General features: G+C 43.9%; 3 protein-coding genes across 4 annotated transcripts; 2 read left to right on the top strand and 1 right to left on the bottom strand.

Annotated features, from left to right (window-relative positions):
- Positions 1–157: 157 nt before the first annotated feature.
- LOC129589737 (uncharacterized) lies at positions 158–2,095 on the top strand. The gene is made up of 2 exons (XM_055484587.1): positions 158–694; positions 1,331–2,095. The coding sequence occupies exons 1-2, from the start codon at positions 434–436 to the stop codon at positions 1,829–1,831; spliced, it is 762 nt and encodes a 253-aa protein (XP_055340562.1). The 5' UTR covers positions 158–433; the 3' UTR covers positions 1,832–2,095.
- A 9,362-nt stretch (positions 2,096–11,457) lies between these two features.
- Positions 11,458–12,981, bottom strand: LOC129589856 (uncharacterized). Its single transcript, XM_055484751.1, has 2 exons — positions 12,157–12,981; positions 11,458–11,503 (listed from the first exon to the last, which is right to left on the bottom strand). The coding sequence occupies exon 1, from the start codon at positions 12,949–12,951 to the stop codon at positions 12,253–12,255; it is 699 nt and encodes a 232-aa protein (XP_055340726.1). The 5' UTR covers positions 12,952–12,981; the 3' UTR covers positions 11,458–11,503; positions 12,157–12,252.
- A 2,474-nt stretch (positions 12,982–15,455) lies between these two features.
- LOC129589890 (uncharacterized) lies at positions 15,456–17,621 on the top strand. Of its 2 annotated transcripts, none has more exons than XM_055484791.1 (4): positions 15,456–15,807; positions 15,927–16,088; positions 16,381–16,603; positions 16,748–17,621. In XM_055484791.1, exons 1-4 carry the CDS (start codon positions 15,596–15,598, stop codon positions 17,300–17,302), a joined length of 1,152 nt encoding a protein of 383 aa, XP_055340766.1. In that variant the 5' UTR covers positions 15,456–15,595; the 3' UTR covers positions 17,303–17,621. The 2 variants fall into 2 exon arrangements, with proteins under 2 accessions (XP_055340766.1, XP_055340767.1); XM_055484792.1 differs by having other exon boundaries at positions 15,456–15,853.
- The last annotated feature ends 994 nt before the right edge of the window (positions 17,622–18,615 follow it).

The following is an 18,615-nucleotide window of genomic DNA, read 5'->3' as shown; positions in this document are numbered from 1 at the left end:
TCATTCAAAACGTTTCACATATATAATTATCTCGTAAAGTAAATAGAGGACATACCAATCGATACAAGGAAAAGAAAAATGCGCATATTCAAGCAAACGTAAGGTGCAAGACAATTTGTGTGCCAATGCAGTATTCGCTCTCAAGGTTAACCGGCAGCTATATAGTTTCTAAGCAGTCTTTAGTGACCACTACCAAATTACTGAAAGGTCAACATGGCGCCGGCAGCTCTTAAGTTAGCGCAGAGCCATCATAGAACCACGGAGCTAAGGACATCGATGGCAATATGGACGTCGAGCCAGGCCATCCACCACCTGTTAGCGACGATGTACTGTAATATTACCCACACAACGACACCGTATTCCGATACCGGAATTTGAGCATCTGCCGGCTACTAGTAACAGCGCAGAGGACATCGACTCCCAAACCAGAAGGATGTCAGCACAAATGCCGGGAACCGCGTATGCGGGAATCTTTTGGGACATCGAGAACATCCCCATCCGCAAGGCCAGCGCGGTGGCAGACGCCCGTGATGCGGTACGTGGCCTGCAGAAACTGACGCACACCAACCACTTTCAGGATGAAAATCTCCAGACCGACAATGTCATCAAGACGTTTGTTATTGTGGCTCGTATGGCAAATGGTTTACGAGAAACAACACCACAGTTCTGCAAAGATCAGCTTGTTGCTAATGGGGTCAGTATGCAGTTTAAATACTAGTATTCTTCCATTCGATACTAAGACTAATAAGCCATTCAACCAGAATTTTAATGGCAAATTAAGGCCACAGGAAAAACTGGCTTTTCGATCTTTGCTTAGAAAACGGCTTATGCGCCGCATGCATAGCACGCCGGAGCCTCACACGCACCGTCTTTACTTGAACACCTGCATTTTGCTTCATATTGTTATAACTGTATACTATATATACAGTTAGGACACGTGTATTGTTTCATAAACCGTAGTATAGAATTATAGATTACCTGTGGGCACCGCGACATTTCGCCACGGAAAACTAACTGTATATATACAGTTAGAACAATATATATATATTTTGCGTTTTATAACGCAAAAAACACCAAAGGATATTGTAAAGAATGCGTACTGTACACTAACCCTGCACTTGAAGGAAATTTGTACGCTATGAGCGGCGCGGTGCCGTATAGCCGGATAAACGTTCAGCCGATTCACGTTCTAACATGCACTAGCTGCAAGCCGTGTATGTGAATGGTGAATGCGGTCGTACAAGTGCATGTGGCTGCACTGTACAAATTTCCTTCAAGTTCAGGGTTAGGACACAGTACTGTAAAAGAAAAACAAACCTTTTTTTTACAGGTACAGCTTATTGACCTCCCGCCGTCCAGCGCAAGAGATGTGTGTGATGATGAAATTGTTCGGCTGGTTCAAGCGCTCATGAACTCGATGCGAAAAGGCGAGAAGATCACAGTGTATTTAAGCACTGGCGACAGAGGGCTCATTGACAGGGTCAGCTCCTTCAACGCCGCGTTTGACCTTATCGTCATCGTTCGCCGTGCTCGGCAGCAGCTGCAGCAGATTACGGGATTCTGTCGCAATGTGCGACGCGAAAACGGAGGACGAGGCAGAAGATTAAATATCTACCTGTATGAAGAGGTCATTCGGGCTGGACAAGGAACGGACAGTGATTTCCCGGTAAACGATGTGGCGGTCTTTGCCAGGGAGGGAGTTCATGACCTGGACCCGTTCGCCGACTCGAGCACGCGACAGCGAAATTCTGTTAACCGTACTCAGCGAAGCGATGGAAACAACGAAGAATTAGACGAATCAGGACATTTCGATAGTTTGTTCCCACGGTAGACCGAACTGCAGTTGACGACGTTAACGCCTCAGAATGACTTTGCATTACAACCAGTCTACGGCAGCCAACGTCCACAGGGCGTGTATTGTTTCATAAACCATAGTATAGAATTATAGATTACCTGCGTACCTGGCACAGCAGTGTGACTGATTACTGTACTACTCTTCGATGTAAGTACTAAGACAGTGTGAAACGCATCTGTTTTTCCTGCTAATTCGATCGCCTGAAACTTGAAATACCTTCCTGTTGCAAATTAATAAACAAAACAGCTAGATCTTGAAAATTGAGAAAGTACATGGTATGAAAGTATTATTCGGTGTATTTATCTTATGCTGCACTCGCTTTCGAAACAGCATAATGCATACTTATACACACCCTACAATTATCAAGATTCAGATCTATATTGCCACGAATGGGATACACCAGAGCCGGTAAACCAGAAAAGACTGACCCAAACCAGTATTATATTCTGAAAGCCCGTAGTCGAAAACCCGGCCAGATAGTATTCGTTTCTTTTTAAACCTCTCCCGCTTCGAACGCCAAAGCGGAAGAGTTTTGACTACCTTCACCATATGCAACTAAATTATTATATAATAATAATTATCATCGTGGTCTTTTTAACCAGGCAATGTTGCCACGTAAACCAACTAAAATGTAGATAAAAAATGAAAGTCTGCTCTACTGATTAAATTATGTATCCAATGAATTTAATTACCAGACCATTATTACGGCAATAACAACTACGTATCTGTATGTAACGTTGTCATCAAGGACAATTTCTGCACGAGTGCCGGCCGAGCAGCTATCGCTACACTATCACTAGTCACGACCATGACTATCTGTTCAATCAGTGATCGAACTACCGCCACTGTTCGGTGCACACACGGTGACACACCTGTTAGTTCAGCGAGTGACCGCAATACCACTATAGTCTAGTTGACATAGCCCGCTAAGCCAGTAAGTGACCACTATAGTTCGGTAGGTGTGCGGGTGACCGAGCGGTCACTACTGTCCCGTGCAAAGAACTCGTGAAGCGAGCGATTAACTGAGCTGTCACTACTGTCCAGGGCACAGAGCTCGTTAGGTGAACGGGTGACCGAGCGGTCACTACTATCCAGTGTGCAAGCCCGTTAGGGAACGAGTAAACGAGCTGTCACTACCGTCCAGTGCACAAAGCCCATTACGGAACGAGTGAACGAGCTACCACTACTGTCCGGTGCAAAGGGCGGTTAACAAGACCCGGTTAACACGGTTAACAAGACCGAACCACGGTTAACAAGACCCTTTGGTGAACGAGCGACCGAACTACCACGTCAACGGATGTCCGGTTACCAGAGCCCGCTAGGTTAGGGAGTAACCGAATTGTCAGTGAGTGACTGAACTATGTCCAGTGCAAATGTTCTGGGAGTTTGTAGATTAGTGCGTGGAAGACAGGGGTAAGTTCGTTTCGCGGATTCAAAATAAATTATTCGTAGATCTAAAAACCAGAATGAATGTCTTCCAGACTCAAAAACGATAAACCGAATTTAATACCTAATTTGCGTTTTCCTGCTGTTTGGCGAAATAAGATTTTAAAAATAAACCTATGGAAATTATTGAAATAGACTGGCAGTGGACCAAAAGAAAAGCAGAGGCAAAGCAGAAGCTGCTTCTGAAGCTACCGGTACTGCCCAGAGCACAGAATCTGTCAACTGAACGAATGACCGAGCTGACACTACCGTCCAGTTCACAGAGCCCGTTAGGTGAGCGGGTGACCGAGCTGAGACTACTGTCCAGTTCCCAAAACCCGTTAGGTCAACTATCCCGATAGGTACTACCCAGTGCACAGAACCCGTTAGGTGAGAAGGTGACCGAGCTATCACTAGAGTCCAGTTCACAGAGCCCGTTAGGTCAACAAATGACCGAGCTACCGGAACTGTAACTGCGAAGTGACCGAGTTACCGAACTAGAGTAGTGATAGTGTCCAGTGCACTTGCACTATTTCAGATTTAGTACCTTATAGACAGTGAGATTTCGGGTTTCTTTTCGGGTAGAGGATATAACAAAAATTTTCTGTACAGCCAAAGGGAATGCTTCCGACCTGGAGAGAATCATGAAGTTATTCTTATATAAAATCCGAGCTTTTGCCCTATTGTGATGTACCTATCGATCATTTTTCGACGAAATGTAGATGTATACCAATAAATATTCATTCAAAATTGAATAAAGTGGCCCTGGTCCGTGGACCACAAGAAACGCGGAGGCGAAGCCGAGGCTGTTTCTTGTAATTATTATATTGGAACTATCTATTATAAATACTAAAATTTAGCTTTCACGCGAATTAAATACTGTATTATACTAGTACGATGTACTACAACGTGTGTACATGGATTTTTTAAGCACATTTCTAGCACCGCACTGCACGAGCGCACTACCAGGACACCTAGGTATGTATGTATCTAGAGAAAGAACCGGGCAAACGTAGCCATCGTAAAATGAGTACGTAATGCAATACTAGCGCCCAGGATACTAGAAATGACCAAAAAGTCAAATAAGACCGCAATCCGCAAGCAACTTCACTACTCGATGGTGGTACTCAACATCAACACCATACCTTTTTTCAACGAGCGCTTTGTTTTTGCTAAAAAACGATTTTGCTCTCCTCGGCGGTTTGCAGGTTTGGTCTAGCCGTTGCCTTTCAGTTTCTGTTCATAAAGCACTCTCTTTGGGTCCTCAAACTGACCTCAATTCAAAGCGCCCAAAGCCGTTTCTGCATTTCTGGCTGAATTAAATTGTTTTTTGCACTTCAGTGACTTGGTCCATCGGTGCTTCCGCTTCGGAAGCTGTTCATCGCGAGACCGCAATCGCAAATCCATTACGTTTTTGCTCAATAAATGCGCAAAAGAAAACTACACTGTAAACTTTAAAAAGATTGGCAAAACATACGCTGCACGATTGGGGAGAAAATTAAAATGACACACCGCCAACTTGGCGTGAACGGGGTGTACATACCGGGTGGCTGAACAAAATGGCCCTCTGTTTTACTGCGGTGCGCTGGGTCTGCACAGTGCTTGATTGAGATGATGTCAGTTTCATTCAAAAGAGCAATGCCGATAGCACGTAAAAGTTATGTCAAACCATTTTTGTAAACATATCTGGTTTTTTTTCTGAATTATTTTTCTAAAATGGGTAGACTTAAATGCTGTCCTGGAAACAGAAATTCAAAATTGCCAATTTTTAAATTAAAATTGTAGATATTCAACTAAGTGCATTACTGATAATCACGTTACTGTTCCGGAAAGAGGATCCGGTTTTTGGTTTTTTCGTTGTACAAAATAACGCCATTCTAGTGACCCTGTCTGGCCAGGGAGCGAACGATGTGACACGCCCCACATTTGATCCTCATGAAACCGGGTAGCAGGTCCTTTGTAAACAATTTTCAAACCATCGCTTCGAAAACAGTCCGGGTTCAAACCGCTGTTTCAAAGGGCAATCATTCACCTACAGTTGCCAGTAAACCGGCGTTTTTCAGTGCACCCTGTCACGAGCAAAAAAATTGTAACTAAAATACCTAAAAAACCAGGGTAATAAATCTGCGATTTTTTCGAAAAGTCAAAACGGTTCATTTAGTTCATTTAGTGCACGGTTCATCCAGCGCATGCACCATGCCAACAATGTTTTGCCTATTGAAAGAGGATGTCCGTCTCTAAATAAAACAATTTAAAAACTTAAAATATCACTCACGAAAAAAGAGTAGCACGAAATTTTTCACTTTGCGAGCTGGAACAAGAAAAATTTCTACGCGTTTTCAAATGGCGCTATTGCCAGCGAGGAACTTTCAATTTTTTTGAAAAACGTTTTGTTGCTTTTAGTAGCTCATAACGAGTCTAAACAGTTTATTGTACGGCAAATAGTTTGCGAGAGGCAAAGCGAACACGGAGAGGTCCATTTTGTTCGGCCACCCGGTATAACATAGGAAATGCAGTAAGATAGGAATGACCGTGCTCAGAGCATCAGCCCTAGCGATTGTTACGTGGCTTAATCAGGTAGCTTAGGGATGCGGAGGATAGTGACCTTTACTGCTTCTGTACAGGCTAGAGCGGCACAAGGAGATCGACTATCATAGCGGTCTTGTAATACGGTTAACATGCAACAACTCGAGTGCACATGCAATGCTGGAAAAGCTGGTTATTCCAAAAGAAGTTATCCCGTGGCTGGCGGGTGACGTACCCAATCTATTGACATGCTATGCGGAAGTCGCACCGCGACAACCGCACTAGATGACCAAACCTACGCAATCGGTAGAGTGGGAATATGCTCTGGACTCCGTAAGTGGTACTATTGCCTACTTCCGCTAGGTACGAGCGGATTGCTGTGCCTAACGAAAGTTACCGAAACCGAAACACTCAGGAACTTCCCAAATGTTTAATCACCAAACCGAACGAACAAGCAAACAGAACAGAACAGAACGAGATATGAACTTCCTTCTAACCTAGAGTCACACGACCTTTCAGCTAGAAACAAGCTCACAGATTTAGTTGAAGTTAGAAACTTCAGACTGATTAGTTAAACCAGAATCGTGGATGCAATTAGCGATCCAAATGCGTTAGATAAGAACAGCACGTCGTACGTAACGGAACAGACAACACGTACGTCATACCACGTACTTAATACGAGCAAACTACGCATAGCGCGTTACCCCCACTGCTACAGAATTAACGTCCGCGTTAATCAAAGCAAACAAACAAACAACAAAATCAAAGAAAACTCGAAATCCAGGAAAGTACCGTAATCCTGGGGGATCCGTTTCATCATTCGCGCGTGGACTCCGGGGTGTGACGGGGGTTCCAGTGGAGGTCCAAGTTGATGAAGTTGGTATTCCGTCCAAGTCCTCCAAAGTTCCTCGTTCCACCACGCGCGTCCAGTTTCATCGTCCATCCATCCAAACGTTTCGTATCCAGGTGAGGTTTTCATCTATCCTCTCCCTCCGAAGAGCTCGAGGATCCAGAATCGAACAGGCCAAGCACACCAGAAATGTCAACCATTCTGATAACACTGGCCGCAGCAAATCAAAAAACACAGATCAGAACGGATGGATACCGTTTATCCATCAGCATCTTCAGTGCACCAAAAAGTGGATACATAATTTCCACATTTCCACTAATAACTGCAATTACCCCCACTGCAAGTTTGCACTTGCAGTCAAACGATCAAACACGGTCAATCACAACCAGATCACAAGAACCGATACGATTGCATGGTTCTTCATAAAAATTAAACAAAACATAATCAGTATCATCCAAGAATTCCCGGATGATGGATTCAAATCTCAACTGGATTATAAACATCCAGTTATCAAAATCAAACGGTAATCGTAATTACTGCTCCAACTGCAGAATCAAAATGACTTTAAAATCATTTTTACAGAAATCAAACACTGCACCGCAGCACAGCGTTTCGAACACGTAACTACCACACCGGCGGCTACGGCACATAACACAGTACTCGATTAATGAGTACTTATGTTTCCCACACAACCAGTTTTTGTAACTTCCTGATATTTCAACAATCAGCATCCCCTTTTTGCTGATAAATCCTGCGGTTATGAGTAGAAGCAAGTTACACTGTCAGTACACCACTGGCAATAAAACAGAGGACTCACAACGTAGCAGTCAGAACTTCAGTCATAAGCAACACAATGCTCGCATTCCGTTTCCATCCTCCATAATTCAGCATTCATCCCAGGCCAGTAATAACTCCGTAAAACATACTTACGGACTGACCAGTAAACATGCAAATTACCAGCATGAAAACTTTCATGGCAGTTTCGTAACAAGTCCTGACGGCTAGCTTCCGGTACGACTACTCGGTGTCTACCGTACCTACCGCCCTTGCTACGGTACACAATTCCATGATAAACATGAAATCCTTTCACGATCTCTCTTTCATCCCGACTCATCTCTGCCTCAGGATTCTCGATCAGAAACTTCAAACGCTTTACATAAGCACTGCCACTTTGCTTCCGCCGCCAACCCACACGAGCTTGAGCCCCCACTGCAAAGCGAGTGCCCTGTCGGACGGCGTACCGAGCAGAACTGAACATGAGCGGCATCGCCCCCACTGCAAGTTTCCTTCCGTGCAGTAAACTCTTGTGCACGATTAAACTGCACAGTAAAAGAATTTACTTCCGGTTTGCGCATTAAAAACAATCCCAAACTATTACTTTCGGGATGCTTTCCCATCGACTTCTTCATCATGTAAGCTTTAGTCACCTGATCCGGTGGTTCAGCTGTCACGGGCTTACGAGGTTCCGTACTGGTGCATTTCTTTCCCACATGCGCACCATGGCATTTAAAACAAATCGGTTGTCCGTCTGGGAAATACCACTTCGCGTAATTAATGGTCACCTGCTTACCATTATCAACTGCACTTCCTTCGGACTTCTTCGCCTCATTACTAGCAGCCTTAACTGCACTGCTATCTGTCTCACTTGGCTTCCTGCCAACGAACTGTTTCGAATCAGAGTAACCAGAAATAGGGTTACTATTACGCAGTTTATACTGCAGCTTCAATTCTGACAAAAATTCTTCAACATCAGCAACTCTTTTCTCTTCTATATACTTGAACCAAAAGAAACGGTTCTTCTTCAATCCCTGCTTCAGATAATACACACGTTCACATTCGTTCAAATCTAACTTCTTGAACGACGTAGTGAACCAATCAACATACGAGTTCGGTGTATAGTCATTACTAAAATGACGATCAGCAATTTTATCACGAACGGCCATCAAATCCTTCTCATCTGAGAAATGTTCTCGGATCATCTTCTTCCATTCAGACCACTTCAGTTTCTTATTAGAATCGTACTTATCCAAGTACCAGGTAAGCGCCGTACCAGTAAGGCAGCGCGACAAGCACTTACTGATGACGTCACTGTCCGACCAACTGTTGTGGTTTTTACAGTTATCCACACTCTGGATAAACTGCTCAACCTTATTCGTATCTGTCTTCCCGTCAAATTTCTCAGGATACATCGTATCAGTCCTGAATGCGCCTTTCATTGCATCAGTAAACTTATCCATATCAAATGGTGCGGAAACAGTACTACCGCCCTTGGCTTCCTGTTCCTTTAAACGACGATCAAGTTCAGCAACCTTAGCTTCCATCTTGGCCAAAGCAATTGTGCTAACTTCTGAAATCGTTGGTGAGGGACTACGCGACTCACCCAAACATTCCTGCATATTGTGAGCACGCTCACGCATTTCCAGAAAATCTTCAAGCTTCTTGTGAGCCATCGCTAAGAAATCATCTCAGCTTCTGGAACAGCTATAAAACTGTTATGAACATACAGCTTTCGTACAGGTTCAGCCATATCCTGTGCTACTGCGCTGCGCCGATCAACTTCAACATGCGGAACAAAGATATCGTCATCTTTTACTGAATGGCGTCTATCAATCCGATCAACTTTCCACTTATCAACAGCAACATTAAATGCTGTTTGCTCAGCCAAAAAACTCGCATACTTTTTATTCAAGGCAGCTGTGCCTTGTTGAAAACTTTTTTGCGCCTGCTCCTTCTCTAACTGAAACTTTTGTCTTTCCAGTTGTAACTTTTCACTTTCTTTGTTTACGTGCTCGAACGCGTCCTGCATTAGCTTTGCGTCTCGAGCACGCATTATGCCAAGCAACTTCACCTGGTCAGCCAACTCATTACGACGATCAACCAAACCGTCGTATTTATCAACTAGATCATTATGCTTATCCACTAAACCATCATGCTGCAAAACCAGCGCATGATATCGCAACTTTTCCGCGTCCAGCTCTTTACGTAACTGTTCAACCACGGCAGCGGTTGATGACTCATCGCTTTCTTTCCCAACTTTCTGACTGTAGTGAACATCAGCGTCTTCAATACGCTGGTTCTCTACAGCAGCCAGTTCCATATCACTAACATCATCATCACGAGTAACAACAGCTGAATAATCTGTAACATTATTAATTTGCTCCAAAACCTTATTCATTTCTGTCAAGTCCAAGTGTTGAGTTACCGCGGTATCCTTCGCAGTACCACTCGAGTCACTGGCGGACAGTGCATTGCCCTCACTGAGTACAGCTTGCAGACTGCCGCTTTGCTGCATATCCGACCCTGGATGAACTTTGCTGCTACCTGCTGCAGACTGATCAGGCTTTTTGTTGGCAAGATACTGCATCCATTTTTCATGCAGTTCAGTGCCATACTGCTGATCGTAATCATGCAGGGTCAGATGGATCGTTCTACGGGCGGGAATCTTCCTTCCTGCCTGAATCCACTGATCATAACCTCCAGGTTTCTTACCACCATTAAGGTCATATTCTACCCATTCTTGACTTAATCCTCCAGTACGTGGGAGAACAATTTCCCACTTTTTGCAAAAATCACCAACTTTTTCGTCTTCGGGAAGAAACCACTGCACTGTAGGCGGGGATAAATAATCCGCCTTCTTTAACATGGCTTCAAACTCATCAACATTTATCATCCCTTTTCGACGGGACGGTTTACTTTTTCCCGTTGATGGCTCTTCCACACCATCCTCATGTCCGGCGGTTAATGCTGATGGTTCAGTCACTGTACCATCCATTGCACCTGCTTGACAAAACAACAGACAAATAATCCAGGTCACCGAACCCGGATGTAAGTCTGCTACACGAATAACAGGGCTTACGCCACCACTTCTCAGTACACACCGTACCAATTACCAGTACGAGTACAGTATACGGACTCCCGTCCAGCACCTGGCTCGCACTTAGGAACCGTGCCTCGCGCAACCCTCTAAGGTCACTGCGGTACACACTGCGGGCAAGCACCTGGTTCTCACTTAGGAACCTTGCCTCACGGGATTCTCTGAGAATCCACGTGGTCAACCAACACAACCACACAAAACGCCAAAAACCAATACCACTTACCAGACGATCCAGATTCCCAGGGGTTGTTAAAATCCGTTGGGCGCCATGACATGCTATGCGGAAGTCGCACCGCGACAACCGCACTAGATGACCAAACCTACTCAATCGGTAGAGTGGGAATATGCTCTGGACTCCGTAAGTGGTACCACTGCCTACTTCCGCTAGGTACGAGCGGATTGCTGTGCCTAACGAAAGTTACCGAAACCCAAACACTCAGGAACTTCCCAAATGTTTAATCACCAAACTGAACGAACGAACAAACAGAACAGAACAGAACGAGATATGAACTTCCTTCTAACCTAGAGTCACACGACCTTTCAGCTAGAAACAAGCTCACAGATTTAGTTGAAGTTAGAAACTTCAGACTGATTAGTTAAACCAGAATCGTGGATGCAATTAGCGATCCAAATGCGTTAGATAAGAACAGCACGTCGTACGTAACGGAACAGACAACACGTACGTCATACCACGTACGTAATACGAGCAAACTACGCATAGCGCGTTACTATTCCACAACTTCATCGCACAATCATCATGTATGTATTGCTAGTATGTGGATTCATAATGCGTACTGCACATGACCCACAAGAAACGCTTGCACTATGTACATACTGTACATGGCTGTGCTGTACATGGCTGTGGGAGGAGTTAATCGCGTGGTCGCGATGGGACAGCCTCCCAACTTCCTCTCTCTGACAACAGTTCACGGGATAATACGCATACATTCAGTTCATCCGCAAACCGCCATGCCTGAAATAATAATTATTACTTTATTTTAACAAGGCTAAGGCTATTTTGCCGCATTTTTTCCCAGTGCGGCAAAATAGTTAAAGGCTATTTTACCGCAAACACTGCGGCAAAATAGCCACTTCGTTTTAACAATGTCGTAGAGATGTACTATATCAATGTCTTCCTAATATTTTGGTCACTCCGCGTGTACGTTTTCATGTATAATTTGTGTTGCATTTTATTTGGATCTCCTTTGGATCAGAAAATTTAAACCATTTCGCGGAAAGATGGTAAAATAAGTTTGATTGGTAAAATTCAGCAAGTTTCGCATTTTTTCTCTCGATTTTTATCCCCGTTTTATCTGACAAATTTTAACCTTCCAGATGCAAGTAGCACAACCAGTACAAAGCCGATGCTATAAAGTACTAAACGATAAGAATTTTGGGAAACATAATCAACAACTATCAAGCGACCGCCGTCTTTGCCAATACCCTTTCGTCGTGACGACTGATTCAAAGACTTCCATTCCGCATTGACGATTCTGATTTTCTTATACAACATCGTAATGCTAGGAAAAGCCTCCAGCCTTGCCAGCAATTCGGATCGATACGGATCCGTGGAACTATCATCCATACTGGAGAACCACACTTTATCAAAGGTATTAAACACCCCACCTTTGATGCTGCCCATCTGGTTCTTGGGGAGATTCTCCACGTGCTCCTTCGAGCGGAACGCGTAGTGATTAATCCGCAACTCCTCCAGCGTGGGATTCATCCGCACTCCATCCGGGATCTTCTCGCACCAGTGCACCCCGGCCAACCCGCACTGGTGGGGCGCCAGATGGATTTCCCAATGGCGTGCTGACAGTCATCAGGTTTTTTGGTCGGTGCGCATGTCTGGTTGTAGCGCTTCTGATAATCGGCATCCAGACCGGGAAACGGACCCCGTCGACGATTCCGAGATGTCAGTAGCGCATCACCATTACGCAACACATTGGTTACCGTTATTTGGTCTGTGTACGGATCCAGCGATAAGCGTACAAGGTTTTCGTGCTGGACACCGTTCGATCCGAACCGAATGACTTTGGCGCTGATGTGTCTCGTGTCATTGGTAGTGGTGTTGCGGATAAAATCCGCAATGGTGTGGTACTTGCTGGAGAACGTGAATTCATCGACGTCCGTGACGAGCAACCACTCCGTGACACCGGTCAAGCGTGAGTTGCAGTGGTTCAACGCCTGCATCTGTCCTTGATCGTGGTCCCGGTACGAATGATCGTTCTGTTTATTCCGCTTCCTAAAGTTCTGCGGGATGATCTCCACGAGATCGGGATAACCCAGGGATTCGTACAAACGGGGAAGCAGATGGATATCGTCGGTGCTGGCGTCGTCGAAGAAGACAAAGTGCTCCACGCCCTGGATACGGTGGAACTCGATCCATTCCAGGATGACGTTCATTTCGTCCTTAATCATGGCGCACGCGGTGAGGAAGTATTTCGGCTGAATCAAGACATGAATTCATGTATTATCCATGGTTGTGTATGTAAATACGCAGATCGGTAAAATGTGGTTTGCGCTGTCGCCATATTATTACAAAGATCAAACGCTCCGTACTGCCTTCTGCAACGATAAAGTTGTTAAATAGTGTTATCGCAACCTGGAAAATTTAATCGTCTGCGGCTCTTCTGTAATGTCGTTAGCGCCATCAGAAGTTATATAACCGTACTGTAACTTCTATCGCAGTTTTCTCTTATCTTCATGTCCGAGTTTGCAGCCGGTTAGTCGGCAGGTTAACGTATGCCATTACAGCCGGATATTCTTGGGAGAGATTCCTACGTACACGTGTTCACATTTTGCAGATTAATTCGGATGAATCACCAGAGGTATATATAGTGTCATGACCACTACGTTTCGGGCATTTACTGTACGAGCTCGGTACCTAAGGTAAATTATCACGTCAATGTAGCAGATGTGTATTGGTACGTGCTTGATATTCATGCATCCAGTTTACCGGAAACACGTGTTTATCGCATTCCGATTATCGGCAGATACCGGCTGCAGTATTTAAATGATTATGATTATTTTACGCGCTCTAATGAGCGTATTATTTATGCGTTCTGATAAGTCTTTCTTCCATGATTGATATACTTTGGCGAATGGTTATTATCTGCTACATACGTACTGCTGCTTAAATATCTGCTGCTGCGTATCTTAAAAAGAAGGGCGGGTCTATAAGCACCCCTTTCATCCCCTCTACTGTAAGCATTTATTGTTTACTATAGGCACCCTCTTGTGCACCCTTTGGGAGCTTTGGGGAATACTGCGTTTTCCGGCATGTTCCCTTCCACAATTTCGCGCTGTCAAGCGCAACCATAGGCTCGCATTGATTTAAGCCGGGCAACTATCGCTACACAACCGGAAACTTAACTGACTTTCTGAAAATTCTCTAAGGTCTAAATACTCGTAATTCGACCTTTAAACATAACAACGGACTTGGGGGTTCTATAAGGGGGCTCCTATGACTTTCGCACGCGACAGGGTACAGGGAATATTTATTCGAAAAGCGGTGGCTATCTGTATAATCTAAGTGGGTGCGAAAGGGGGTGCTTATAGACAACGGGCGTACGTGAAAGGCCTAAAGGGGTGCCTCTAGCCATTTCCTAAAAAGCAATACGCACATATAAAAAAGAACTGCAACCTAATTTAGATAATTTAGTATATGAAAATTGTACCAGGGACATACGTGCCCCCATTTCCGCGCGTAAGGAAACTACAATCCGAGTAGTAACTAAAGAAGCGCATTGGCGAAAACTCGTATTGGCCCGAAAGGTCAATAGGGACCCTCTATCTGCTGCAGTCCGTTTCGTTTTTATTTTACTGAACGTTTTTATGGTTATGTCAGTACAGCGATTGCCGAATACAGACCCATTTTAAGTTTAACTTAAAGGCAGTTACTTACCAAGCACTTGCTTTCTGAATCCGAAATTACGCACTCGTGCCTGGTATGTACTAAGTATAATCAATCAAATAAGAAAATTCTGATTTAAGTATCTCAGATCTAATCTCAAAATGGCAAGTTAGTTTTGTCAGTGCACTAGTTAAGGACCTTTAATTATTTTCTGCCACTGGAAGGTTTTTGTGATAGTTTAGGGTATCGACCAGATGGAAGGGCAAATGATTGAACGGGTACAGTACCTGATTGCCAGGCCTTTATGTAGCAAATTTCAGTGTAATTATGTGTTTCAGTTTCAGTGTAATTCAGTGTATTTCAGTAGTTTCAGTGTTATTATTTCAGTTTCAGTGTATTTTCGCGCTGAATCGTGCGTACCAGCAAGTGTACAGACAATTCAAGAAAAGAATATTCCGCTGCAAAGCCGGGATGACATTTGTTTAGTACATTCACTCTACCGCAAGGAAGAAGTCTTTCGTTCCGGAAATGGACAGCTGTCACTTGTCAGTGCGTCAATCTGGGCAGATCAGCGTTTTTATCAGGTGTTGATGACACGGTTTGATTGTCATACGCAATGCCGACTGCCGAGCTTGCGGCAAACACCGTCTGCTGCTGTGTAAATAAATCTCCTTGGCTGAAAACGACGATTGAATATCAGACAGTATGGCGCTTGTAACTCTCATCTGCTATTCTTGGGCTAAACAATAACAACAGGTATCGTTGCTGTTAGTACCAATCATCACTATAATATGTATCAGAAGCGCTAGCTGTCATTCACGTCCACTAATTCACGCATGATAAAACTGCAATAATACGAGTTATTTGATAAACCAAGACAAAGATCTAACAACCTGCGACAGTAGGAAGGCCCCCGTATATTACGCATAACGCGCCAATAAGCTGAAAAAACGGTTGTTTTTCGAAATATAAAATTTTAGCCATTCTGTGTACGAGTATAATAAAATTCCGTGATTTTAGACACGCCGCACTCACGTACAACATACTTTGTAAGAGTATGACAGCTTCTTGTCATAAACTGTCTACCGGCGTTTGATTCTGTTATCCAAAAATTGCCCATACATTTTTTAGTGCTTTGTTAGTGGCACTTGACAAACCATTTATGATTTATCGTTTACTGCCTGAAAGTTACTAAAAGTGACATAAAACATGGAAATCGGGAAGAACGATTCGCATGTATACAACGAGGGACAGATTGCACAGACTAATTCGGCTTATCACATATTTTACTTTTGCTTAATGGGATTCTGCAGCGTGGGAAACGCACTGAATCTGACAATTTTGACTCGCACACGCTACAAACGGCAGACGTCCATGCGCTGTTACATGCTAGCCACTTCCGTATCCGATCTGATCGCTATGTAAATTCAAATTTACTTCGCATATAATTTCTGGCACTATGAAAGGGTGAACAATAACTGCATCTCATGTGATTAGGTGATTGCTGAGAATAGATATTTTATTAATTTTGGTTTTGCAGATGGTCTGGGTTCCCCGATAAGCTGCTTGGTAACTACATTATTTATTATGGATTTTTATCAGATGTGGGTAGAACTTCCGGAACCGGTCGGCATACTGCTATCGACATTTTCTGTTCCCTGATGCAAGGAATTCAGTTCACGTTTATGCGTCTGGCCGACTGGTACGCAATATAGTGACTTACATCGCCGTCAGCATGCGCTGCAACTAAGTATGAAAGGTCATGCGTGCTGGTGTTATCAAGATAAAAAAAGTCGAAATTGCGCTTTCCGTAGATCGTTCTTATAAAGTTCTAAGAACTTAAGCATATAAGAACTTAAAGTACAAGATCACGATAAAAACATACGATCGCCGGCTTCCGTCATGTCTGCACAGACACGGTATTCGCTAAGTGGTTACATTTTGCAAAGAAACGCAACAACGACCACCAGCCATTAATACTGAACTTTTTGCAGGATGTTGGTGGCGTTTACTTTTGAAAGGCTCTTCCTTCTAATTGATTCGTTCCGGTTTGGACTTCTCCAGCGTGCCTCAACGGCGCGACGTATTATTGTCATCTTGTTTATCTTCTCTGCATTAACTAGCCTGTTCTGCTTCGTGGAACCATGGTTCGTTAACTATGCGGACACGTTTCCCGAATGGATTCTCCGTTGGGAACGAGTGGAGTATGTGGCCGAAGTAAGTGTGCATTCTATCCATTACAAATAATGACGTATATACAGTAGCCACGTAAAAACAAAAACAGTGTCTTTTACCAGTACATGGTAGAAGTTGAGAAAGAAATGAATGCCTACGTGCTAAAAATTATTATTTAAATTTTAGATTGTCTTGGCTTTGCTAACATTCTTTCTGATTCTGATTCCAACCATCGGCGTCATCCTTTTTCTTATGCATTACCGGCAGTCCATGATCCGCGACATGCGTGCCCAGCAACGCATTACAAAAAGTTCCGTGCAGAATAAGAACACCGCCCCAAGAAAATGTCAATCTGGAAAAATCTGCGCCAGCAACTGGATCTTATTAGACAGTGCTGCATCATTCGTTGTCTCCCGGTTTCCCATTGTTATTTTCATGTGCATGAATTTAACCCGCCACACGGCCAGTGATACCGATAATTCGTCGTGGGCGGTGGCGCTGCCGTTAGTCTGGATGGTCATGTACACCGATTACGTTTTCACCTTTTTCGTCTACATGAACATGGATCAGCAGTTTCGCCAAGAGTTTTTCAGTTTGTTTATACAACCGCTGATAACGTGGTGGAATCGATACGCTCCTGCAGGGCGGAAGCTGTGGTTAATGAAAATGCCAAATTCCAACTCGTCGTCAGCAACGCTTTCCGGGGAAATGTTACCACCAACTGCCTCTTCATCTGTGTAACAGAACTCAGTATTTTCTGAGGGGGTGAGAAAAGAAATTACAGGAAAATGAGATACAGTAACGATTCGAAACGTGAAAATCATATGCGTGATACGGTGACACATATAGAAAGCGCAAAGTCCTTGATTGTTAAGCCTGAGATTAGTCAGATTACAGATGTTTTTGCTTGACCATGCGTTCGATTGCTTGCAAGTGCTTACGACTACAGTCTCCGCGCGAAGAATTCACTCTCAAATGACTCGTATGTTGCAGTAGATTTTTCATTTTGGGACACAGTCACACAAGGCGTGTTGCATTGCATCTGCATGTTGTGCAAATTTTTGGTGACCTTTATGTTCATTTTGCTTGGCTGCTCGCCTTGCTTTTGCACCATTTGATATGGATTATATTTATATATACAGTAGTTCTTTGAACTAACTGTATCGTTATAAGCGAAAAACAGCATATGTAGTTTCCAGATCGTTATTGTTGTCCATGTTGTATGGTAAACAGCGAACCAAACCATGGTCATCCGTACTTTTTTACCGAAGCCTCAACTGCAACCACCCACAATGCGAAATTTCACCCGTACTACCAGTTGTCTTTGCAACCAGACAAACGAAATCACAACAATTACACAAAATTCACAAAAAAAGTAGTGGAAATTATCCCGCAACCAGGTCGAGTCATCCAAATTTTGGCGAAAGGGCACTAGTAAATTTTGATTGACGCAAGGGAAAAATTTTTTTAAGATTCCGTTCTAATCACTCGGATTCCAAGAACCTTGATAAAACAAAAGTGTCGAACAGTTGACGCAGCACACAGCGCATGCATTCCTTCCACTCAGCTCGAGAACGAAAACGCAAGTTACGTTAAGGACTTGGTACACGGGGTCGCAACGGAGCTTTCACAGCATTTTCGGCAATACAGCAGTATGTATCAAAATGGTCGAACTTCTGAAAATCCACATCCTTCCGGTTATGCAGGTGCCGATGGGGGCACCGAAACTTCATAGTGGGCTTCATATGGTGAATCTGCAAATGATGACGACAAAAAAAGCATAATATGCTCCTGGAGGTATGGGGGTTCCAGACAGTTTCGATACCGAAACTGTATAGTGCGGAGGTCCCTGTACTCCACGTGGTTCACCAAACTTGATGATCTCCTTATAATCCAAGTCGCTTCGTTTACTGCTGGAGAATCCTTCAGGTTCCATAATTTTGATAAACACCCCATCACATTGCGCAGCGTGATCGGCCCACCAGTCGTCGAGAGAACTTGAGGAAGATTACGGGCGCTCCGGACATATCCGAAATGTGGTTCCGTGTGACGGC

Source organism: Paramacrobiotus metropolitanus, unplaced genomic scaffold, assembly GCF_019649055.1.
Source record: "Paramacrobiotus metropolitanus isolate TYO unplaced genomic scaffold, Prichtersi_v1.0 Parri_scaffold0000037, whole genome shotgun sequence".
Taxonomy (NCBI): domain Eukaryota; kingdom Metazoa; phylum Tardigrada; class Eutardigrada; order Parachela; family Macrobiotidae; genus Paramacrobiotus; species Paramacrobiotus metropolitanus.
The sequence above is the reverse complement of the archived record's forward strand: the minus strand, read 5'-3'. Positions and strand labels throughout refer to the sequence as shown.